Below are 26,243 nucleotides of genomic sequence, written 5' to 3' on the forward strand. Positions count from 1 at the left end.
AAGATCAATATATGTCTGAATTAACTGGTTATTCACTGTGCTTTGATGTATTTCTTTAATCTAGTTTGAAATGTGACAGGTTGCTATTAGTCTTTTCCAAGGTTCACGTGCATACACTCCTGAAGAAAGTGCCCCCATACTTAGCATAGCCAAGTGCAGCTCCTTATACACGTTCTGCTTTTGCCTATAGGAGGCAGCAGCTGCGAATGGTTTTGGAATAATCAGAGCATTGGCATCGCACAATATTTGTCTACTGTAAAAATTACTGGAGGTGGAAGTGAGAAAGATATGCAGAGAAATGTAGGATCCTGCTGATCTTGAACTTTATTCACTGCCTCAGCCCCTTCACCATGGAGAGATTGATATTTGTATAAAAAAAATAAATGTAAATACATGGAGGCATTTACAGTTATCCCCTCCAAATACTACATCTCCCTTCACTGCAGGCTTAAACCTCCCTTTGTGCCACCTGTGAAGAGTTAGAGCTTTCTTCATATAACTTGCTTGAACTTGCATGTGTGGGATGTGCACTCGGTAAAATCCTAGCTGGTAAGAGGTGGCTCTCAAGTAGCTGTCCTCTCACCTGCTAACACTCTTCAGACCACTGGCCTTAAGCACAGCTGTCCCACTGCTTCCTCCGTCAGTACTGGAAGAAGCATAACATTTGACTTCAAGTCCAGCAGCCACGTTTTTGAGACGCATCTAAACTTCTGAAGAAAATATGTATTGTTTGTTCTCTTGGGTACGTCACAGTCCTTGAATACAGCTAAGGCTTTTTGAATCCATTGGTTTGTGTCCCTGTTGCACATAGCTGAGGAACACAGCCTCGTATGCATTTCCTGACTGGCCAAATACAGGGTTCATCTCCAGCAGGGGAGATGAGTTCCCCACGGGGCTCTCAAAAGCATCAGTACCACCGTTTTTTTGTTGTGGGGATGTGCAGGCATTTATGGGCCAAATTTATGGCTGAAGCAATTAGGCACAACTCTGTGGCTTTTAGCAGACTTGCACCTCTGCATGCCAGTGCTGAAGGCAGCATTGGTGCTAGTATTTACTCCATTAAAGCTATGAGAACTCCTCCCTTGGTCCTTCATGACACCCCACTTCCATGTGCCTCTAGCATCTGACCAGAAGAGTGGGAAAAGAAACTCCATGGCTGGTCACTGTAGGTTCCTTCAAACTGAGCTGTTCTGTTCTAGTCTATTCTACTTTGCTGTAAATTGTAGTAATTAAAAGTAAATTTACTGCAGTTGTAAATAGGTTCAGTTGTTAGGCCCAAACTCTATATGTAAGCATACTTTTCAAAACCCATCTTAAATTAAAGCTTTTTCACCTTTTACCATATAAGTTCCTGAAAACACACAGGTGGATGTAAAGCACAGACTCTGTGCTTAATAGAATTTTTTGCGTTAGAGACAAATCAGAAGAGTAATGAAGAGACTTTTAGGAGAAATTTTTCCTGTTTTGGGTTTTAGGGTATTTCTGTTCTCTTTTTCAGTTACTTTTCAGTCAACAGCTTTATTGTTTTGGGAGGAAAGAGTGCAAATTTATACAAGTCTTTTCAGGGGTGAGAAGGGGGGACACAATTAAAAATTTTAGAATAACAGGAAGATTCAAGCTGATTCATAGTTAATGAATGAATGCTTATACGTGAGTAGAAATGAATCACGGATGAGGAAAGAACAGAAACGATGTTGGCAGATGAGAAGGATCAAAGGCCTTTAATTTTGAGGAGAAGGCCTCAAAAGTTTACCTTTAACATACAACATAGTTGTTTAGATGTTCTGGTTCCTCTCATGGAGTTTGTAAAGCAATTTTGATGGTAGTCTATGTTGACTTGTAGCTGATTTTAGGAGATTAATTTTCTAAGCAGAAGAGCCTTGAAGCCCTCTGTTTTACATTGCAAGAAATACTGTAACACCCGCCAGCTTTTTTAAATGATCGGATCATACTGCGCAAGCCAAGGCGTTCATTTAAAACTAGCTTTTTTGAAGAACAATAAATCCCTTTTTCAGATGCGTGACACACACCTGCTCTTGTATCTAAGTGTGGGTGCCGTGTACAGTTGCCTTTCTGTGTGCTGGGGATGTCATATTTTTATCATTACCTCATATCTGCCCTTACATGGTTCTCCAGACACATAAATCGGTGGTTCAAAATGGGGGGTGCTGGGGGTAGGGAGGAGACATCTATTTCAAGATTTTTTTATGTATTGCAGGAGATTCTTCTGGCTTTTTCATATCAATGTTGATGGTACAAAATTGCACAATGAGTAACACATGTTTTGATAAAATTAAATGTGAAATTGGAAAAAAAGGAAACATGTCTTGAGTATAACAAAGGCTTGCCAGATAAACCATTACACTCTAGAAATCTACTGCTATTAAAATAAAAAATGTTTTTTGAAGACTTTCCATGGGGTATTGTTTCCATTTCCCCCATATTCCAAAAAGACATAACATCTAATTTCAGTTGAGTAAAAACAAGCATGCGTACAGCTAACAATTAGCGTTATACCTCACCTACCTGGTAACCTCTATACTCAACGTTTAGTTTTTCTTAGGTGGATCCCAAGATGCAAGAATCCTTCAGTCTTGCAAGTCCACTCTCATCCTACCAGTTCTTTTTGCTTTTTGTGTTGTGGTAGCGTGTGAAAAAGAATTGCCTTCTCCTGACCTGTTCTCTGTTCAGTTGGAAAATAAAGCAAATGAAAGGTAAAGGAGCAGAGGAGGAATAGGGAGTGAATGGGGAAACAGGATTTCACAGTGACAAGTGGTATCAAAAGCCATCCCATCGGTGCCTTTGTCCGTGACGTGCATCTTGGCAGCATCAGAGATGTTCTTGCGAGTGTTGCAGCCCTAAGGCAGAAAGTAATCTCTTGCAGTTGGAACCGCTGCTGAATGTGTTGCTGTCCTCCAGGTGCCTCACTGCCACCTTCAATTTGGCTCTGACACATGGAGGTGCAGCAGCTCAGTGGGTAATACGTTCTCCTACTTGTAGCCACCTTGCTTTAGTCAGCTTTATTTCTAGGCACAGATTTTGATTGGCTGTTTTTTTGCTTGTATTTAAATTATCAGATTTTTGCTCTGGAACTCATTAGCTTTTAGGAATGAAACAGTACAGGAACTGGGAGATACAGTCTGGGAAAACCCTTCTAACGTGGCAGCGGGAAATGTGGGGAATACACAAAGGTATGTTGCATGACACCGCATTTATATTTACTTTTACTGCAGTGATGCCAAGCGTGTCTTAAATTATGGTGTATTACAACATATTCTTAAGTGTCTTAACTCCTAATGGAAGCATAGCCCAGGTGAAGTTGAAGACTTACCTACTCTCTAAATATGGTTTTATATGGAAATCTGTGCAAAAATGTGTGTTTCTATTCTTCATTTGTGGCTGCCTTTGTGTTTTCATGCCCGTCATCTTCATTTGTGACTGAAACACTCATCATCAGCAGGTATCTGCATACATTGAGTATGCACACAGACTGACAACAGGTGATTTTGAAGTCTACTTCAGTGGGAAGAAATGACTCTTCCCTTGGAACACTGATCTGAGGTATTTATCTTGGCTTTGTTTTCATTTATTTGCATTTAGGCAATATAAAGAGAAAGATTTAAATGTTTTTGAGTAGGAAGATAGCTTGTGAAAGTGTTTTTCACTGAAAGGCAAATGCCTGATTCAGAATTAGTTGTGGAGGATGTCTTTGAGAAGGGTCCCTGTGAGATTTTTTAGTTCAGAGCATAAAGGTTTATCAGGACATTACAACCATTGCCTGTCTCTGCATCACTCATTACCCTGACAAGTTTGTAAATAGTGACACACACGCTTTGATCTGTAAGAGCACGCTTCTGGAGATGCCACAGGCCATGTAGCTGCAGTCAGCAGCTGCTGGAACATCTCTAGCTTTGCCTGGTCTCCACAGAGTCCATGGGAGGATGCTTTGCTTTGGAAGTAGGCCACCCACAGAGGTCTTCTGGTGGCAAATAAGTTGGCGTGTTACCTGTGACTAATGAGAAACATTGTCAGTGAGCTTTTTCACTGAAGAATATATTTTTTCTTAAAATATACCCTGTGCCTGAGTGCCCAGAGACAAACGTATGAGAGATGTTTGTACACTTCTGTGGCCAAGTTGAAGAGGCTTGGTGCAGCAAAGCTGGCAGTCTGACTGAGCCCTGGGGCCGTGCTTAGCACTGAGGCAGTATGTGATATGGCAGACAGGTGCTGTTGGACATGGGGGAAGAGATGGTAAAAGTTTCCGTGGGCTGGTGTTGTGAATTGTTACTGGAGTCTCCTCTTCCCGTGCATCGGAAGGTAAGAACTGCCAATAACTAGCTGCAATGTCACGCGCAGTTCCTGCCTCCCGGTGGAAAGGTGTCCAGTACAAAGGAGTTAAGGCAATTTCTCCTTTTTCTGGGAGTGGTTTTCTGTAATGCAAATCACTGCAAATATTCTTCGGTCAAGCTCTGGTGTATGTTACAGAGCAAGAAAGCAGGAATGACTGTTGGAGGGGACAAGTGGGCTGGTGGAGGTTTTGTGTTATTCGCCCACGGGACAGCAGATGTCAGCAATGAGGCAGATACTGAAATCTCTCCGCACTACCTGAGATGGGAAGCAAAAATCCTGATTTTACGCTTTTAAATCGCGGGGATGAACAAACAGTTGCTGTTTATGACCGAATTAAGAACAGGAATAAACATGACATTGTGTCTGCTTTGCATATGATGTCCTTTCTACATAGTAGGATTTTATTAGTGACTCACAAATAAGCCTTTAAAAATTATTATTGTCATATCCAATACGAAATGTTACCATTGTATCCTGTAAGTGTGCTTAGTCCTGGTTATTCTGACTTGAACAAGTCTCATTTAATGTAAACTTCAACCTGGTTTTCCTTCCCTTGTGTCAAAACTAGGGTACAGTGCAAACTTCATGGACAGCTCAGTATGTTCATTCCTTCTAGCGGTAAAATACAGCTTCAGGTGATATTTAATTTAATCTTTTTGTTTAAAAAAGCAGGGGGGGAGGGAATAGAGCATTACATATATGTGGGGGTTTACAACTAGAATGTAACACATGTAAAACTGAATTTGAACTTTCCAGCTGAACAAAAAGGGCAATTAAGATAAATGTATGCAGTGCCAGGAAGGCTAATTTGTTTTATTTACATATAAATGTATGAATGTATGCACTGTAGTTAATCAGGTTCATATACATATATATATAAATATATATATATATGTAACAATATACCTATGTATACTGAAGTCTTAGTACATTGTACACTGGCTAAATAAAATACCTTCACTTTATGGTTAAATGATGTTGTTCGTGATGCATCGCATGTACAAACTGGCACCATCAAGTCACAAACATTCTTCAACCACATTTATGTATCCCGTGGTCCAATGGAGTAGTCAAGTGCCCCATTTTTCATCAGTTCAATTAGACTTCAGAGCAGTGCATTTCATTCCCACCATGTCTCTCCTGGTGAACATTGAGAATTTTATTGGAGAGGTGGACGGGTATGAAGAAGCCTAGGAATGCTTGGCTAGTCCCAGTACTGATTTGAAGATCTTTTTTGGCAGAGAACTTACTGTGTCCCTGAAAACCTTTTTATTGAGTAGATAAAAACATCCTGTCATCTGATTGGAGTCTTAAATTTTACCTTCACCTGCTGGATCCTGTATTTGTAGTTGCATGCCAGATTAAATACAGCTTTAGGATTAGCCAAATTGTAATTACATAGGCTGTCATCAAAACTGTTTTCAGCCATTCTTCAGTAATTTAAAAAGAATTTTCTTACGGATAATTGTACACCTAATGGTCATCCCTCATCCTGGCAGTGTTGTTCCTTTGCCTCTTTGTTTTCTACCCAGCTTCTTCGAAATGTGTCAAGAGTGCTGTTTGTGAACGGGGATAATTTGACTGTATGTGTAATCTTGTGCTTTTGGCTTTGAATCCCTTGTCAACCTCTGAATCTAAGTCTTTTCATCATGTTTTTCATCCCAGGATACTTATGTGTTTAGGCAGGTATAAAAATGTCTGACTATAGATGGCATATCTACTTCTCAGGCTGAAAGACTGGGTTGGTATTTCTGTCAAAAGTGGTTGTTCCTAGAAGTTGTTTTATCAGTTTAAGTTGTTCCAAAATGCTGCCTTCTTAAAGAACAAGTCATTTGGGGAAATTGTCTCACTCAGAGTTTTACATAGCCCTTGCTCTTGGTCATACTTACTCTAGTCACTTGGGACACTGTAAATCTTGGATTTTTCAGGAGAGGTTAGTATCTTTTGCAGAGCTATCAGATTATCTTTTAAAGATGGAAATCCATACTTTGCTGCAACGCATTTTTTCCTTAGCTGTCTGAGGCTGTCAGAAGATACTAAACTTGGTCTTAAGCACCCTCTGAATCAGATTCTTGTTCACAATACAAAGAAAAATACTGAACAATTAAGTTTATGTGATGTTCATACCTTAAATCTGGTGGGTAATATCAGAGGCTTTTGTATTTGATCTACGTGGTTCCTCTGAGTATTCTTGCCATTTTATTGCATTGCCCAGTTGAGGGAGCATTATTTATATGATATAATCCTCATTTGGTTCCAGTTTATTAAATGAAAGGAATGTGTTAGGCAGTCAGTTCTTAAGAGATCTGGAATCTGTGCTGTAATTGAATCCATTCCCTGTCAGCTAATTTATGTAATCTGATGAGAAACAAGTGTAATACAATTTGTTCAAAGAAAATGGAGAATGTTCACTCTATGGAACCATACCAAAAAGGTACTCTGGATGAGGCAGCATAGAAAAAGATGAAGTTTGGGCTCCCTTCTGTCTGATCAGCCGTACTTTGAGTGTCTCTCCTAGTGAAGGAGGATGAAATTAATGTCTTGTAGTAGAATTGGGCTATTTCAATTTCGTGTGAACTCCTGCCCTGGTTTTTCATTGGCTTTCTGTGGCAGCGTGCTAGATAAAGGTTTTTTGATACTGTACACGGTAGCGTTTCATTCTCACACTTGCCTTGTGGTTGCAGTGGTTTTATTTCTTCTTGCGAGTGTGCACATTTTTTTTGTAAAACAGAGCCAGGTAAGGAGCCATTTACTGTAGAACACAGGTCCTAGATTTTACCCTGAACTAATGGTTTGAAATCACTTACTTATCTCATCAACAGTGAAACTCATTTGGATTTGGCCCCAGCATGCATCAGTCTGAGCATGGGCGGTCCAGCATTCAGGGCTTTGTGGTGATGCACCTCATCTGCGATAGAAGTGCTTCATGATACACGGGTGCTTTCAGACACGACATGTTGTTCTTTGTTACTGCCAAGAACCAGCCCATCAGATTCTGCCCTTCTTCTCTTGTGCTTCAGCTGTGGTCTGTTTTGGCTGCAAGTGGGCGCAGCATTTGGCAGTCATTCATTAACTGGGGTTGGAATTCCCTCCCATTTTATTGTCAGGTATATTCTAAGATACCATCTGTTAATCTGTAAAAACCTGTAAGGCAAATCACGGCCAGCATTACATTCCCAGGTGTGGGGTGTGAGGTAACTTCTCCCTTCCCCACTGTATCCCATACCCTGCGGATTGCTGCTACGCCACTGACCCAAGTGAGAGCTGAGATGGAAGAAGTTGCATTTTCATGCTTTGTGGCACAGGCAGTCCCACTGGGGCCAGCAGAAGATGTGCAAAGAACTTTTCCACCCTCAAGGAGCAGGTGGCAGGAGCCAAACTGAACTCCAGCTGTGCCACAGCTGCACCCCCGGAGCAGGGAGGCAGCAGCGACCCATGTGCAGGGGTTGTGGTAATCCCAGAATGCAGCCTGAAGCCTCTGGAAACTTTCTCCCCAGCCAGGGCATGCTCTGTGGCTGCCTGTAAATTCAAGGATTACAGCAGCTAGAGGTAAGAGCAGGTCACCTACACCAGGCAGCATGAGCCCTGTACTTGATGACACCCATTACTGTGGTTCTTCTTCCAGCTTTCAGAGAGCAAGAAGTCGAATAGGTGTCCGAGGAAAACAGGCTGTGCTTGTTTCGGTGTTTTCTGTTTTGTTGATCAGGAGAAGGTTTTTTGCAAATACAACAGAAGGTTATCCTTGTGTTGAAAGATCCACCATTAGCTATTTCTCCAGTTGGTGTGTTTACTTCAGTTGGCTCTGAAAGGGAAACCCTTCAGTAACTTCCACTCTTGGTGTACATCTACAAACCCCGTTCATCATCTGTTTGGTGTGTCACTCTACCCCAGCTAATGCAAGAGAAATCAGCTTCTCAGTGGTGTTGAATGCCTGCAAATCAGAAGCTCATTACTGTCTCTAATGATCAGATGCTATGGATATAGACCACAAGTTAAGTCCAAACTTCATTTCAGGAAAAAGGTAAAAACATCTTCAGTTTATAAAACATGTGATCTCTAATCTTGGAGAGGATTAGGCAGGCTCCACCCCCTGATTTGCAGGGATTACCATAATGCTAGTAATATTGCAGTGTGAAGGTATTCAGGGTTGAGAAAAAAGTACATCTCAGCATTCCATTTTCATAATTCAGAAATTCAGCATCCCAATTTCATAATGGCTTTTCCACAACTGACAGAGTAAACTTCATTGGATCTCTTAGAAAAGCGATACCAATTTTAAGCAGTTTGATGGGGGCAATACTTTTTATAGTTTTATAGTTCACAAAAACTAGATGCTTTTTTTTTTTTTTCAGTTGTTTGTCATAATACTTACTGTTTACAAAGCCATCTGGGTCTTTGCTTACCACTGTGTTCTGTTTGTTGACCGATATCCCAACAATACCAAACCAGTTCCTTCTGAGGCTTTGGGGGAATGGGTGGCAAATGATGTGAAATGAGGGAGCCCAGATGAGAACAAAGCTGGTGTCACTCCAGGCGTGTCAGCTGAAGACCACCTCCAGCTGTGCGGAGAAGCGTCCTCCTCACTCTTTATCTGTGACTCCAGAGTCCTTTCCTTCTATAATGCTGTTTGTCATGTATGAGACTTAGTGTGTTAACTCACAGGTAGTCTGGCCTGATTTCTGAAGATTTTCAGTACCTGTGCTATTGTTGCTTTCAGTAGTATTTATGGCTTAGTCAGTCACCCATTAGGTTCCTACTTATGCATGTTGCTATCTCACGTTTGGCATCCAGGGTTTTGGCCACTGTGTCGGTGGGAGGAGTGGTTGTGCAGAAGTCCTGCAGACAACTCTTAACCACCCCTTATGTATGCAAGGTGACGGACAGCAAGTAGCAGATGAACATGTAGATAGAGAGTACGTTCAGACTTGATGTTTGCATGTGTGAAAAGAAAATTCCATTGCTGCCAACTCAGTAAATGTTTAATTTGGAGATGTATGCTTCCGCATCTGGCTTATATTTAAATACAGCAAATACTACTTTTCACCTTTAATTTTTTTCTTTCTTTTCAATTCAAACTTCAATCTCGTAAGAAAGATAAAGTCTTTTAAGAGGAAAGATTGGCTTTTCTCAGCTTTGAACAAACTAACTATACACTTGAAAAAGACAACTGGAAACTACAAATCACTAAATTCTTAGGAGAGAAAAAATTGTAATGTAGGGGGAAGGCTACCTTGCCCTCCTTGTCAGTGCAGCCATATTATCACTGGAAAGAAAAGAACAGTAGGAAAAACCTCTCAAAAAAAAAACAGAAAAAGGGCAAGTGCTTATCCAGAATGTGATTTGTGTCAAAGTTTCTGTGTGGAGTTTGAGAATCAGAAATTATTCGTGGCTGTTTACGCATGAACACAGTGTTATGGTGCACAGACAGATGTGTAAGGCAACAGAAACTAAACACAGTTGTTCTTTCTCCTCTTGCTGATTCCCTGCAAATAAAGGGAACAATTTTGCAGTACTTACCTGTGCATTCCCTCATTCCAAGGGAGCTCTTCAGGCCTCGAGATCAAATCCTTTATATCTTGCCTCACCAGATAACTGTGTATCTTCCCACCAGCCTCAGTTGTCTCTTAATGTGGACCAGAAATAATACTGAATTATTCTTGACACTGTTGACAATAGATATGTGCTGGTACTGTTGGGCTGGTTTCTATCGAGCTCTTCTAAATCGTCCTGTTGTTTGCATAAGATCTGCTGGTCAATGTGCCAAAACCCAGCCACACCTCACCCATGGAGAATGTGCCTAACGCTCTCAATTTGCCTTTTTAAAGACCCCTTTAGGGTGGCCACCAGAATGGGCTTCCTGGCAGGGCTGCAGTGTAATTAATGATATCAGAAACAATAACAGCTAATGGGTGAGGTCACAAACAAGGGACCTAATTAGGCATTCACTTAACTACTTCCATATTTAGAGAAACACTTGAAGTGTGTATTTGCATGCTTTTCCAAGCAAGAAAACTGAATAAGGACAGTAGATTGGGGTTTCAATAATGAAATGCATTTGCACATGAATTGTTAAGAAGCACGTAAGTTAAAATGTGATGCACCGTGATTAGCTGCATTGTTTATTTAAAATCTACGTTAGCAAGAATAAGTGTGTGAAGTGCAGAGGGAGAGGAGTTGAGGCAGCACTGAGCCCAGCACAGCGTGTCACGCACCTCAGGCAGCAGGCCTGGCCAGCACCGTGCAGCCTGGACACATCTGCCCTGACATGGCAAGCGCACCTTCCGTTTGCCTTGTGGGGTTGATCTGAGTATTGCTCGTTAGCAGTGGACGTCAAAGGGATGTTTATAATGTAGCTACAGCATCCCACAGCTTTGCGAGTACTTTTCTGGAAACTTTGTGCTTTTGGTTTGTTGTCTGGATGTATAAACGTCAGCCAGAGCACTGTGTGGTGATCCTGAGGCAGCATGTGATTTCTGCTGCATACGGGTGTCTGAGAAACTGCTTTTTCCTTCTAGTTAGACCAGGAAATAGCTGTGGCTGATGTCGGTATGTCCAGATTTTTTAATGGATGGTTGTATGGAATAACTAGTACTTTCTTCAGTTGCCAGCTATATCCTAGTGAAAATGATGGCAAAATTCTCCTGCGATGCATTGATAAGTGATGGTATTGTTGGGGTTTTTTTTACAAACAAATGACAAACATTTGGTTGTCAGCTGCTATAGGTAAAGCTGTGCATTTGTGGCAGACAGTGTTAAAGTTTAACTGATGAATCACTTCATCTTTCCATGAACAGAATTTCTCCCTAATGCTCAGCAGGGTGAAGCCCTAGCTGCCATGATAGATAGCCCATACCTGCACCTGGCCTACGAGACCAGAGGTTGTTTCTTGACGATTAACTCCCAGGAACCAGAATTAATACTGAGGGAGGGGTCTGTTGAAGGATCTGTTTTAACTCCTTGGAAAAACTTTGCCCTAAAACTTTTAAAACTGTTATTTGGGAAAGACCTAGTATCTTTAAAATGTTCAGGAGGTGGGAAGGAGCAGGGAGAGGCAGAGAACAACCCCTAATGAGCTCAGGATAACTCAGTGATTACTGGCTTTTGTGGCTGCATTTTTAAAGCTCTCCTGTCTAAGCTATGTCAATAATTAAAGATCCAATGAAGGATGGGTAAGCAATATTTCCCACATCCTTGGTGAGGTCTGGGCGATCAGAGTCTTGAAATAAACATTCGGTTGAAAAATTCCTCAGTACCCTGAACTGAATCTGTTTATCTTCTGTGCTGCTGCAGAGGTCTGCAAGTAATTTGATAATGTACAAAAAAGTTCTTGTTCAGTATCATTGTGTCTTCCCTTATTTTGGGGTTATTGTGATGCCACATATTTGTCTTTTCTGCTGCATGATGCCAATTAGTATTTCTTTGTATGGAAATATCTTATGCTTCCAACCATTTCACTGCTCAGCCTAAGATTTCATCAGTGAAAAGTAAGTATTTACATAAAAATCAACAGTATTTTATAAGATCTTCCTTTCTGGCCACAATAGTCATGTCAAAGATACTTTATCAAAACCAAGTTAATGTAATTGCAGTAATTTTCAGGTGCTTTTTTTTAAAAAAAGGAGGGGGGGCACAATCTTGTTTTGTTTGTTGGCACTACAGAGTTCATACTTATGTTTGTGAAAATCTTTATATGATACACAATAGTGATTTTATTTTCACAATATCCTGAAGGCACCCATGCTTATGGGGAGCAGATGGAATTCTGGTTTGTGAGTCAGTAAGCCTTCAGGAGAAAGCCTGAGGGTTGCATTTCAGCCTCATCTACTTCAAGACAGGGCAGATTGCTTAATGCCAGCAGGGGGTATGCCAAGTAGGAGTATTGTGTCTCAGATGTAAAATACTGTCAATGTTTAAAAGTGTGTCATGTCCTGTTTGACATGGGTTTTTTCCCCTCCCTGTCATCCAGCACTTACCTCCCTTCTCTTCCTTCATGAAATAAGTGTATGACTTTCTTTTCCTTGTCTTTAGTTTTTTTTGAAATCTTTTCCCAGTTTTCTTGGTCTCTGAATTTCCTTAATTCCCCTTGCCTCATTTTCTCCTCACTCACAGATGCTTACAGAGGGCTCACAGAATTGGACATTCCTCTGGGAAGCTTCATAACATTTCTTTGCGTCTGTGTTTTTCATGGAAACGGGACTGTCTCACAGTCAAAGCCACAGCATGTACTCTCTGTTGCCGGACTGTGCTGTGACAGTGCAGTGACACAGCTCTCGCCTGGGAGTGCCAAGGTGTCATTTTGGCAGTGTCGTAGCAGCCCTCCCTGGTTTCAGAACTTGCAGCTTGGGCTGCAGTGGCCACTCAGCACGACTCCTGGAGCTTTTTATTTTCCCTTTTATCCCAGGCTTAATGGTTGAGTGGCAGGGAGTTCCCATGCTTTTCCAAGTGAGCCCAGTGGGGCTTGTTCAGTGCAATCCAAGTCTCACAACCCCAGTAAATTCTTCTGGTGCTTTTCCAGGGGCTGAAGTATGAGACCAATTTAAGGAAATAATGTAATGCACTGCAGTAGTAAAGATACCATACATCCGCATGTGATGACAACTTAACTGCAGGTACTCTGTGGGTCCCACAGGTTATTTTTATTATGTCTCTGAAAACAACCACAAGCTAGGAAAGTGACTTAATTCCTTGCACTGATGAGGCATTTTTAGAGGGTATGCTGTTCCTCTGCTCTGAGTTTTAAATAGGCTATCCCCCCTCCTGCTGGCCCCCTTTCTTGATTAATGCCTGGAGACTATGGATTTAGAATGACATTCCAGGCTGATCTAGTAACAAGGTTTGGATGTGAAAGCTGCGCGTGTCGAGCCAAGCTGGAGTCCTTGCTATGCCAGAAATGCATTGTTTCAGCACTCTGTCTGGGCAGTGCACCTGCACATATGTGCTTGAGCTGCCACCAAGGAAACCTTCCTGTGATTCTGCTTCTGATTGCATCCCTGGATCAAAATGTTCTCTGTAGCAACATGGTATCTGGCTGGCTCCCTCTCCTGCGCTGGTAATACCCTGAGGTTTGTGGAATACTGATACCACACTCTCCAAGATGTTCAAAAGCTCACACAAACATTTGGTAATACGGATTTATTGCCTCCTGCGCACAGGCAGATCGCACATGTTGTAACCACACTGAAAACATTTCCTGAAGAACAGCAGGAGAAAGGGTAGAAGAAGCATGGGCTAGCATTTAAGGTGGGGAAGGAAAGGTCATTCTTCTGTTCTTCATGTTCTTTGAAGCAAATGGTACCGTTTAAAGCACTTACTAGAATTAGTGAGGTAAGGAGACACACCATTTTTTTTCCAATGGAACATTTAAATTATTTCTCATATCATGTAATCCTACATATATCATACAATGTTACAACATATAATCCTAACCTTTCAGCTGTAAACTGATACAGAAGTCAGAATTTTCACATTTGACACTTTTAATGAAAACCCCACAACTGATGAATCAGACCTCTCACATCTACTAAAATAAACAAGGAAGCAGAAAATGTTTTGATAATAGAGGTCCTATTATTTGTTTAAATAAAGCTACACTGAACACCAAAGCTGGGATAAGGAATGGGAGTGCTAGCTCTGATCTGTACATTCCTCTGTGGCTTCAGCCCTACGTGTCTGAGAGGAAGAGTTGCAGTCTCCATTGGAGAATGTGATATTTGTCTCTCTGGCGTTGCATCAAATGACCCTGTACATGCAGACAGAGAAGGGTGGGAAAGGCATTTTGGTGGAGGCTGTTTGCTGTGGAAGCTCCTTCCCTCATCCGCAGGGCAGAGGAACAGTGATGGCCCTTGGCTTCCAGTTGTGCCAGCAGCGGGGTCACAGTGAAAGCTTGGAGCTGTTGTGGGCCATGATTTGCCAGGGTGTCTGCAGTTTTGCCAGAGTATGTTTGCATATGTTTAATAGATGGGTGTTCATAGACTTCCTTCTTTAATTTTACAGTAATTTTCCACTATGTTCACTGTTCCACTTAAACACTGATACATGCCTGCAAGTACCTCTTGATATATGTGTTTCTTGCAAAATTATAACTTTACATAAAATACTGAAGTATAATACAAATGATGTTGTGTTCTGCTCTAGTGAAATTTTGTCCTGAAGAAGACAGGTGATAGGTTTTAAAACAAATGTATAGGAGGCAGAAGTTGTGGTAGCATGTAGGTGTAGTTGGATGCATAGGAACTGGTAAGATTTCTCAACTTTTGGCTGAGAATATCCCTTTTTCTTACTGTTGGACATGGCAATATTCTGTTCTATATATGACACACACATCATATTTCCAGTACTCTAAAACATTCAACTACATTAAGCAGATGTGGAAAAACAATGATTACATAGGTTATAAATCTTAATGTTTGAGAGTTCAGCTTAAAACATTAGGGAGGGGAACAGCTTATCTATGTTTTTTAATTTAAAACTGCTAGAGAGTTATTAATCTGCTTGAAGTCAATTTTTCCCGTTGTTAAACCATTGTGCCATTCCAGTGTTTTGGGAAGCAATGAATCTTCATTTTTTTCTTGTGTACACCCCATAAGCACTGTCTTCAAAGAGATAGGTTTCTTGAAAACTTTTTTTGTAATTGTTTTGCTAAGTTCTGGCCTCTGTCATTTGTCCATTGTGGTTTGTAACACTGCTGTCTGTGCTGCCTGGTAGGCGGATGTTCCCCATCACTGTCACATCTTTGCTTTTCCCCCCTGTCACTTTGATCCCTTTCTGTGTTAGATGACAATTGTTTTTTCTTGCAGTCTTACAATTGTTGTTACCTACATGGCAATTAAAGTCAGAGTAATCTTACTGTAGCTGTCAAGGAACTTTATGGATATGGTCTTTTGCAAAGCATGTAAAAGACACCGCTGTCTCTGTTGTTACTCTGTGAAATGCTGCATATACTGAAATGAGAGTTGTTCTTACATTGCTTCTAAATGAGAGATAACTTCCTAGGATTTGCAGATGATGATTCTGAATATCCTTCTTTCAAAAAGAAGCAGCGGCTTTGGCCTAACATGGAGCTTTTGCATTCACCTCTCTGGAACAGGGTGTTATTCATGTGTAATGTGCAGATATGTAAAAGGCACATGCGGCTGCTCTCACTGGAGCTTTGTCCCAGTCCTCCCCCTTGACTCCAGTGGGACTAAATTTACAGCTTCAACAGGAGCCATGGCAGTGGTATTGGACTTTGCGGGTTTTGAAGCAGATCACAAAATCTATTTGTTCGATATTATTTGTGATAATCTTCTCATGTTATGTCTTGGGGTGAATATCTCAAAGAAAAGATGGCAATTTTAGGGCTTGCAGACTGATACACTCTGTGAGGAAGTTAGTGAAATTAAGCTGTGTAAGATTCTGAAAGTCAGCAAAGTCACTCAGTAAACTCCAGTTAAAACAGTCAGACTGGGGCCTCTCAGCCATAGTGCCACTGTTCCTCTTTTTGGATGGGACATTTTAAGTAGTTTCACATTTTGGTGTTACAATACTCTTGATGCTACATATTCATACATTTTGGTGAAGATATATGCAGAAAGAGTAAAATGCACTCCCTGTTGTGGTCTGTGAGTAGCAAGCAGAAGTCAGTGTAAGCTAGAAAAAAATTGCTCCTGAGCTGTAGCTTGCTGAGGATGTTGTTGCAGTTGTTCTTTATTTATAGCATGCAGTCATATCCTCTTTACATCTGCATATTGAAGATGAACAGGGAGAGTGATTTCCTTAAAAACTGTATTGCTGACTTAGTTTATTCAATAGGTTTGCTCTTTGTAAGGCTATAGATTATGCAGCCATTGAAACTGCCATATTAAGTGTGCACCTTCTGGATATCTGATTCTTTGAATCATACAGAAGGTGTAATGTTCACCTTGTCAGCTGTTTATCTAAACAGTCTTTTATGGAATAGTTGTAGTAACTGCAGTCCCAGTAGTCCTACATATCAGTTTATCCTGTTTTGAAGAGATTCAGTCATTCTGCATAAGGACATAAGGACATGTACTTTCTTTGGTTGCTTCCTGTGATGCAAATAACCTCTGGTCGTTTGCAGCTGGTGTGAGTAACAGTTACCATGGCCAACTCACTCTCTTCGTGCCACTTTATCAGCATCCTCTCTCCGTCACATCAGATCCGTGATCTATGTCCTGACCTTCAAAACCCAGCAAATGCTTTCAAGCCGCTTGTCCCGTGTCCTCATGTATGCAGCACCCCTTTAACCATGTGAAGTTCTCCTTCTACTTCTGTCTCTTTTTCCTGCTTTTCCTACTGTCTACTGTTAGTATGTACAACCTCTTCCGGTTCATACAGCCTCTTCCTGGAACATTTTTTCTGACCCAAGCATGTGCAGAGTTTTCAGTGCAGTGTGTAGCCCTGTTGTATTCAGTGTGTTTCATGTGGTTTGAGGAACTGGGGCCTCCATCCCTTATATCCCTCCAGATTTTGAAGAGGTTCTGGTTATAGACTGTTTCTCCTTTTCATGTACAAGTAGGTGACAGTTTGACTATCTAGTTATACATGTGTGTGTCACATACATAAGCTTTGCAGTCTGATTACAAGCTCTGAATCTATTTTAGAGACAAGGAATGTGAATACCTTGTATGACATTTTGCTTCATTAATATCACAGCTCTGCTGCCTTGTTTGGATTGAAATAGAAAAGTTGTCTGCTTGATTCCCTGTCATCTCTTTGCTCTGTTGCTAAACATCCATTTAAATTAGGCATGTCAGTCTCCCACATGGATAGTAAGTTTGCACTGTGAAAGCATTAAAAGAGTCCAGTCTGTTTTCAGTCGTTACATTGATTTGAGCCATTGAATCTATACATTGCTGTGCATCACATGGATAGTTGAAATGTGTGTAGTGGTGGCTTGTATCAGTTTTTTAGCAGAAAAGAGGACAGGCACTGCCTTTTCCTGTTTCGAACATTCAACCGTACGAAAATAATGCATCGTACCAAGGCTGGTGTTTGCAAGATGCACTGTCTGAAGTTAAACCTACTGCTTTTTAAGGAACTAAGTAAGTTAGTTTTTAAGATTTTGTTTTTACACTAACAGCTGTCAGTAGTTCTCCCCAGACTTAGCAGTCTCCTGGGTGCTCTGGTCCCACCAAATTGCAGCAAAACAAATCTTTTTTTCTCAACTAGTATTGGCAAGCTGGAAACTGCAAAGCCCATTTTGCAGCAGTTTTTCCATCCTGAACCTGGAGTTTGTAATCCAGACGTTTTCTGAGGGTGTGTTTTACAACAGCCCTTCAGATCTAATAAGCTTAGGAGTGACCATTTTCTTCAAGGCAGGGTAGTCCTTTCCTGAAAAGCTGGCATTTTTGCTGCTTGAAGGGAAGTTAAGTTACTCAAGATGGAAACTCCTGATGCACTCTCATCACTCCTGTTCCTGTGTGTTTAAAAGCTGGGGTCACTGTTATATATATATATATATATATATATATAATCCTGAGCATATTGCAGAAAGGTGGGGGGTGGCAGGAAGGAGTTGTGGAGCCATATTTTGAAAATGTGCCTAAATATTTAAGATTTGTCTTCTAAATGTTTGTGTAGTTGACAAAGTTTGGAGGATATGAGACTTGTTATGCAACAGCTTGCAGAAAGCATCAAGGCAGGCCAGTGCCCCACCTCCACAGTGCCGGAGATCTGGCAACTTCACAGTCTTCTGGACTAAGGTGCAAGAGGAACTGAGTTCTCAGGGTCTGAGATTTTCCACATACCATTTTCCAGTTCCAGTGGGAAAGATGCATCTAAATGTCCCCAAGTTGCTTGGAAATTGCAGCCTTATTCATTCAGCAGGCTGGTTGCTCTGAGGATTCCCTCAATGCCCAAGCCATTAGGATTTCAAAGGATTTGCATTAGTCAGGTCTGGGAAGGGGTAGGAAAGAATCCTTTCCATGCCTTGAAGGTTAGCTGTCTCCCCTGGCTTTACCTCAAACCACTGAAGTAAAATACTAGGAAAAAGAAGTGTTCATTTTTCATTAAATTATTTTTCAGCAGTTCAGCTGATAATTAGAAGTTTTAGCACATGGTTTTATAGAGGAATTCTTTCTGGACTCAACTCTTTGCCTAAGGAGATTACAGTTTGAAAGGAAGAAAGACCCCTGGAAAGAAACCACAGGAAGAAAGACAGATACATGCATACGTTAAGCATGCTTGGAATACATACCTTCAGAAAATTCATCATTTCATCTCAGATGCATAATCAAACTTTGATCAAGAGGCTAATTTATTTATGGATGTTAACCCTAGTTCCTTCAGGAGGGAAGGTGTTGGAGAAGCTGGCCCAGCTCCACAAATACACATATCCAAATTGATATGCAATGATACTTTGACATTTCCTTTACTAGCTCGCCTACCTGTCTAGCTGCCGTTTTGTTCCTCCCGGTCTCTTCCTGCTCATCATGTCTAACTATGGCAGAACCAACAAAGCACCTAAGTGTTGTTTTTGGTGCAGCTTTGGCACACATCTGAAGGTCATGTTTTTAAGTGTAAGAGGTGTAGGCAGGTGTCAGGGGGATTTTGAAACCCCCACGGAAGCTCCCTGCAATGCCGCCCGCCTACTACAAGAAATTGTAAAGAAATTTCAAGCTTTGGAAATATGTCTTGGCACTTACCTGCATCTTTGGCACCTGAAGCAATGAGCTGAATGATAGTGGAGAGTTGCAGTTGTTCATCATACTCTGGCTTTTCGTTAGTGTAAGAGGAAAGCTAGCATGTGAACCTATGTGACAAACGCACAAATGTTCTGCTGCGATGTCTTTCTTCAATTCTAGGTTGGCCTTTGCTAGGAATTCCCCTCAGATAATCAGATAATAAATCTTTCCCTAAGATTTGATTCTTTTCCGAGGAAGATTCAGTGATCTTTTCTCCCATCTCATTACTGATCATTATATATTCCTTTGTCTGCTGTGGTGATGAACTGATTTCAGTAAATGTGTAGTGAATGAACTAGAGGTCCCCTGTTCTCCCAAGACCATTGTTCAGAACCTTAGCTGGCCACAGCACTTGGTGTGGAACAGGGACAGAGTGACCGCTTTGTGCACATTTTTGTTGATAGTGCTTGCTTTGTTTATATGGTTTGGTTTTGTTTTAACACCCAAGGCCTGGCTAGGAGGGAAACTTTTATGACTGAGATTTTTATTATTATAGGGTGTTTCTTTTGACTCCGATCTGAAGAAACTTTGAAAAGGCACTTTAGGAAGAAAAGAAATTACTTGATTGCCTGATGCTATTGCGATCACCATGCACTGATATGCAAAAGAACAGGCACTCTGGTTTTGTATGTCAATCTATCAGCTACATGTAACTTCCAACAGGCCTTCAGTGATTATTAATTTCATAATATGTATAAAATATTCATCCTATTGTTCCTTCAACAATTGCATGCCTCTCTTTTATCTTCTTTGTTGTAGCTTCAAGATAAAACTTTTTCTTTTCATGGTCCATAAATACTAATGTGCTGGGTGGTTTTATTCTTTAAAGATGGAGAGAACTAATAAGACAATAGATTCTGAGTGATTACTGCACAACTTCTGGAGCCTGATAGCAGTTTCATAATTTCTTGGAACGAGGCCTGTAACCCCAAGGACTTTATTTTCCTTTTATTGCTTTTATTTCTTCTGTTTTTCTTATTAATCTTAGCCTTCATTCTGAAATGCAAAAGGTGTACCCAGCCAAAGTTCAAACAATGCTGGGAGTACTGAGCAGATTACACAAGAACCATCTTCGCTATGAGAAACATTTCTAAGTGCTCCAGTGCTGAGAGTGTCTGCTAACACCCACTGAAAGCAAAAGCAGATCAACCTGCAAGTTGAAGCTCTTAGACTACCACTTGTGCTGCCAGCAGTGGAGGGCCAAGGTGAATTGCAGAAAGGAACAGAGTCATAGAGTCATTTAGGTTGGAAAAGACCTGTAGGATCATCAAGTCCAACCATTAACACAGGATGGCCAAGTCCACCACTAAACCATGTCCCTAAGCACCACCCACATCCACTCTTCTTTTAAACACTTCCAGGGATGGTAATTCCACCATGTCCCTGGGCAGCCTGTTCCACAGCTTGACCACACTTCCAGTGAAGAAATTTTTCCTAGTATCAAGTCTAAACCTCCCTTGGTGTAACTTGAGGCCATTTCCTCCTGTCCCATCAGTTGTTATATGGGAAAACGGACCTACCCCCACCTTGCTACAGCCTCCTTTCAGGTAGTTGTAGAGAGCAATAAGGTCCCCCCTGAGCCTTCTTTTCTCCAGACTAAACAACCCCAGTTCCCACAGCCGCTCCTCATCAGACTTGTGCTCCAGACCCTTCACCAGCTCCATTGCCCGCCTCTGGACACGCTGCAGCCCCTCAGTGTCTTTCTTGCAGTGAGGGGCCCAGACCTGAACACAGTATCTGAGGTGCAGCCCACCGGTGCTGAGTACGGGGAACGATTGCTGTCCTGGTCCTGCTGGCCACAATCTTTCAGACACAAGCCAGGAAGCTGTTGGCCTTCTTGGCCCCCTGGGCACCCTGCTGGTTCATGTTCAGCCAGCCGCCAGCCAGCACCCCCGGGTCCTTTTTGGCTGGGCAGCTTTCCAGCCACTCTTCCCTAAGCCTGTAGCATTGCGTGGGGCCCTTGTGCCCCAAGCGCAGGACCCGACACTTCTCCTTGTTGAACTTCATACCAGCTCGGCTTGGATGCCAGAGGGGCGGTCAATTGTGACAGTTCTGCCACCCAGCCTGCAGCCACCCGTGTCCTCCTGCTGGTGCCACAGCCCACGCATGCCCTGCATACAACACAAACGCTGCTGGGTGGAGATGGAGTGTTGGACACAGGGACACAGAGAGAGTAAAAGCCCCTTTGGCAGTGGTTAAGAAAAGGATGTCAGCTGATTCATATGGTACCAGTTGCGATACTCTATCTGGCAGTGCCTGGTCTTCCATAATATACAACTCTGGCAAGTGGAAGTGAGTTTAAGAGATGGAGCGACACAGCTAATGGTTTCACTTTCACCTCGTTTTTTGTCTGATAAAAGACTCGTTTTGTTGTGTACCTATTTGCCCAGAAGTACATAGCAGTACACAGCAGGGGTGAATCAGTTCTGTAAACTCCAGCATATGGCAGCAGTCCAGTGTTTGGAGATAGAGTGTAAATATGCAGCAACAGTTATCATGGAAAGTTCTGCCAGAGTTTGAGAAACTGTACTGTTTGTGAACTCTGAAAGCACCTGAATTACCTGGGTCATCCCAGACAGGCAGTAACATAGTCTCCCCATGATGATATTTTTCAGAAGGGTTTTGCTGGTTATTTTAAGTATTTTTAAAAAATAAGCAGTAATTCTCTTGTTTCATTTCCCATTCATAGTTCTCAGCCCTGCTTTGGGTTGGCCTTGGCTGGATGCCAGGTGTCCACTAAGCTGCTCTATCACTCCCCTTCTCAGCAGGATGAGAGGGGAGAAAATAAGATGGAAAAAACCCTCATGGGTCAAGATAAGGGCAGTTTAACAAAGCAAAAGCGAAGGGGAAAAAATATTCTCTACTTCCCATCAGCAGGCAATCTGCAGCCACTTCCTGGGAAGTAGGGCTTCAGTACACATAGTGGTTACTCAGGAAGACAAACATGGTAATAATGACTTCCCCAACTTCCTCCTCCTTTCTCTTAGCTTTTATTGCTAAGCAGGTGTCATATGGTATGGAATATCCCTTTAGTCAATTTGGGTCAGCTGTCCTGCTATGTCTCCTCCCCAGATTTTGCCCACCCTCAGCCTACTGGTGCAGGAGGAATGTTGGAGAGACAGCCCTGATGCTATATGAGCACTGCTCAGCGGTAGCCAAAACACGCGTGTTATCAACACTTTTCTAGTTACCAATGCAAAGCACAACACTGTGAGGGCTGCTGTGGAGAAAATTAACTCTGTCTCTAGCCAGACCCAATATAATCTCCACCCCTTATTCCATACCATTTGTGTCATGCTTAGGTCCCACACAATTTAATACACACACACACATATACATATATGTATCTTCTAACCATCCCATTGTATTTAATTCTTATTACTCTTGGAGAAGAAATCTCTTCTTACCAACACTCACAACTTAAACTACATACTTAAACAATCTATACCCAACATACAGGTTTATGCATTCTCAGTAACTACTCTCCCCGGTCATGTAGCAGATAGCTATTACTCTCCCATTCCATGGGCTTCCTCCGCTCCTCCAGCTGTGCATAAGAATGGGCTGTGGCTTTGGGCCCATCTGTCAAGATGGGTGTTCAGGACAGGAGAAGCATCATGTTTGGTTGTTGGGCACCAACGCTAGCTTGGTTTGTGTCATCATTGCAGTCATCTGGTTCCTTGTGAAACTTGCTCTTTGTCAGTTCAGGTCATTCCTGCTACATTACTTCCTATGACATACAAATGCATCACATTATTTTCCCCCCAAAGGTTAAACCTCCTTGAGGCACATGCTGGGTTTCCCCATCCTTCCACATTATCCACTGCCTTTTCCTATGGGAGGAGCCGTCCACACTGCCTTCCTCAGCCACTTCCCTATGTGCACTACAGGGAACTTATCTTCTCCCACAGTATGTAAGGGTTTTGTTAGGGCAGGGCCAGGATGGTTAGCAGACCCTCTGGTGTTAACCAGCCAAGTGGCTTCTGCTAAATTTGTATCCCAGTGCTTCCATGCCCCATTGCCCAACACTCTCAACATAGTCTTTAATAGTCCACTACATCTCTCAACCTTTCCAGAGGCTTGTAGGTGATAGGGGATGTGATGCATCCACTCAATGCCATATTTCTTTGTCTAGGAGTTTATGAGGTTATTTCAGAAATTAGTCCCATTGTCTGATTCAATTCTTTTTGGGGGACCCCATGCCAGAGCAAGGGAAGAGTGTGAGGAGCCCTCCCTCTGAGGAGGAAGGAGCAGCAGAGACAACGTGTGATGAACTGACCACACCACCCATTCCCTGTCCCCTGTGCTGCTGGCAGGGAGGAGAGAGAGAATTTGAGAGTGAACTTGAGCCTGGGAAGAAAGGACGCATGGGGGAAGATGTTTTTAAGATTTGGTTTTATTTTTTGTTAGTGTTTTCTGATTTGATTGGTAATAAATTAAACTAATTCACCCAAGTGGAGTCTGGTTTGCCCATGAGAGTAATTGGTGAGGGTGATCTCTCCCTGTCCTTATCTTGACCCACAAGCTTTTAATTATATTTTCTCTCCACTGTCCACCTGCAGAGGGGAGTGATAGAGCGGCTTTGGTGGGCACCTGGCGTCCAGCCAGGGTCAACCCATCACAAGTCCAAACTTAGGAAAGGAAATCTTTGGCACTCAAAGGTACCTTCAGTCAGCGGTATGCTGTCTTGTATCAACCCTGCTGATTTTTTAAACATTTCTTTGCACTTGTTAAGGTCCCATAGGAAAATGTTCTACCCAGAGGTGAGGGAAGTTTGGGAAGAATGAAAGTCCTAAATATTAGAAACAAAAAGGGAAACTTAATATAGCAGTTAAGGGTTTGGTGATTTTAATGACATCCTCCTGAAGCAGAAACTTGAGTCACATGCCTAGATTATGCAAACTGAAATATGTGGCCCTATTGAAGTCATTCGTCTTTGAGGGAAGCTGAAGTGCAATGGCTTGTGACATAACAGGATGAGACAGGAGAATGGGCAGTTGGTAAGGTAGCACAGAGAGGCACAGGATGAGTGTCTGAATCCCACTGTGCCTGTAGGATACCCATGTGAGGGTGTGTATGCGGACAGAGCAGATGTATCATGTGCTCATTGTGTTACACCTCTTTGAAGTTGTCTTTGATTCATAGATAATTCAGGACCAGAAGAAAACTTACCTGATGACTAAGCTCTGTGCAAAGAATTGTTCAACGGGCTCTGTCTGTGTGTGTGAAAGAGGGGAAAAAAATCCAGCCTTTTGAGATGCTGGTAGACAGACCAACAAGATAAACTATACAGCAGCTGTTAATGGGGACAGATAGGAGAGGTGTGTGCTGGCGGTAACTGAGAACATAGATAGTACTGCGTTTTTCAATATAAAAATGACTATTTTATATGAAGATTGGAGGTTATTATTTTGTCAAGAAATAGGCTGAAAAACAGAATCGCGGGACAATAGCATCTTTTGGCTGTGGGGATTCCAACTCTCTTGTGTAGCAGAATTGCTTTCTGAGTCCTCTTTGTGTTGCTGCTGTTCTGACTAAGAAGTGTGCCAAGTCGTAATAAACTCAAAATGCACCATTTAGTTAATGCATCGATAGGAGCTGCATACAGTAGGAAAGCTTCAGACGTACAGCCTCCTTGAGGCACTTCTAGCTTACATCGTAGGACTGAGATTTGTGTTATGCTTTTGTGCAGTCTAGATGTACGTTTCCCGGGCAGTGTGGGTTTATAGTTCGGTGAAGCTCGTACCGTCCCATTAGCCATCTTGCATTTATCTTCACCGCCTTTCCGTGCATTGCCCTTCACGGCATGCCCATGAACTCATGAGAGCTGACTTAGAGACTTGCTGAGCAGGCATCCGGTTTCATATCAGGTCAACAGAAGTTGCAGGTGCTCATCATTTTTGCATAACACACTCCTTTTTCCTCCTTGATATAGGGAGAAAGGGCCAATCTTAGAGGCAGACCCTAGGCAGGAAGTGGAGCAGCTGTGTGCCTTGAGGGGTTGTTGGGAGGGGAGGGTAAGGTCAAAGGGTTACAGTGCTGAGAAGAGCTCTGCAAGCCCTTTGATTTCAACAGTTGCTCCAGCACACCACCGCCACTGTTAAATTAAAAGAGGCCTAAAGCTGATCTCCGTGCCCCACTGGACACTTCCTCGCACTCACTGTGCATAATGTTTGTCATCAGTTTTTGTGGCAGGGTCCCCTGCGCAGAGCACTTGGCTGACTGCACATCCTCACAGCACTAGTTTTGTGGTGTCACATCAGGATCTCAATCGTCCCACGGAGCGTTGAGTTCATCACCCTTTTGCTCTGGAATCACAAGGGAACAGGAATTGGCATGGACGTGCTCCTTTCAGAGCTCTTCTTGCTGAGTGTCACCTATGTGTTTTTTTAGAAGAAACGAAGTGAAGGAAGGGAAAAGGGAAAAAAATATTTGTTTTTAAAGCCATACAAAAAGGGGGCAGTCAACAGCTCAGGGAGGTATTTTCAAACTCTTGCTATTCTTAAGCTTCATTGCCATGGAGTAGTTGTCATACCAGTGACGAGCTGTGATGTGTTAGTTCTTGTCCTATGCTTGTTGAACATACTGGGTGAGCAACAGCCCTCCTGCAACCGGTGGCAGCTTTGCTGCTGTTCTCTGTTGAGTGGAATTTTAGGGATTGCTTGGGAGAGATGCACAGGAACAGCTGTGTTCAGGAGTTGCTGGCCACAAAGCGTTGCTGCAGGAGCTGTCCAGATTTGAGCCAGAGGGAGAAGCTGCACCTCTGCTAGGCTCAGACATATCCGGTGCTAGCTGGTGCAGTGCTCATCTGTAAAACTGCCTTGCAGCAATCAAATGTCATTGCTGACCCTGGTGATGATGGGGCTGTTTCCCAAGTTCAGAAATGATCCACAGTGAACTACACTAAATGTAACTGCTAAATGGCAAAGGCAGGCTAAAACAGTCTTAAAGTTTATTTCTGGCTGCAGCGCTGAACATCCTCTTACCATGCTGGTTCTGAGCAGGGAAGCTTGGCCACAGATTAGAAGCAGAGATCCCTATTACTCCCAGTGCCAGGAATATAAAGAGGACACATCAGACGCTTGCTGTCTGCTACAGTGACTCCTGCTTTGTACCTGCATGTGCAGCAGGCAGTGCTGTGCTTTTCCACTGTCTCTAGGAAACCCAGGCATGAATTGGTCCTACAGCCAGATGCTCATTTCTAACAAT

At 42.4% G+C, this 26,243-nt stretch overlaps 1 protein-coding gene across 1 annotated transcript in view; it reads left to right on the forward strand.

Moving 5' to 3' along the window:
* The window catches only part of CFAP299 (cilia and flagella associated protein 299), a 226,819-nt gene that overhangs the window by 193,100 nt on the left and 7,476 nt on the right, over window positions 1-26,243 (forward strand). Inside the window, 1 exon segment of the mRNA XM_055697888.1 lies at window positions 3,420-3,561. Coding sequence (XP_055553863.1) covers window positions 3,420-3,561 — 142 coding nt within the window.

This window comes from Falco cherrug, chromosome 1, assembly GCF_023634085.1.
Source record: "Falco cherrug isolate bFalChe1 chromosome 1, bFalChe1.pri, whole genome shotgun sequence".
NCBI classification, from domain to species: domain Eukaryota; kingdom Metazoa; phylum Chordata; class Aves; order Falconiformes; family Falconidae; genus Falco; species Falco cherrug.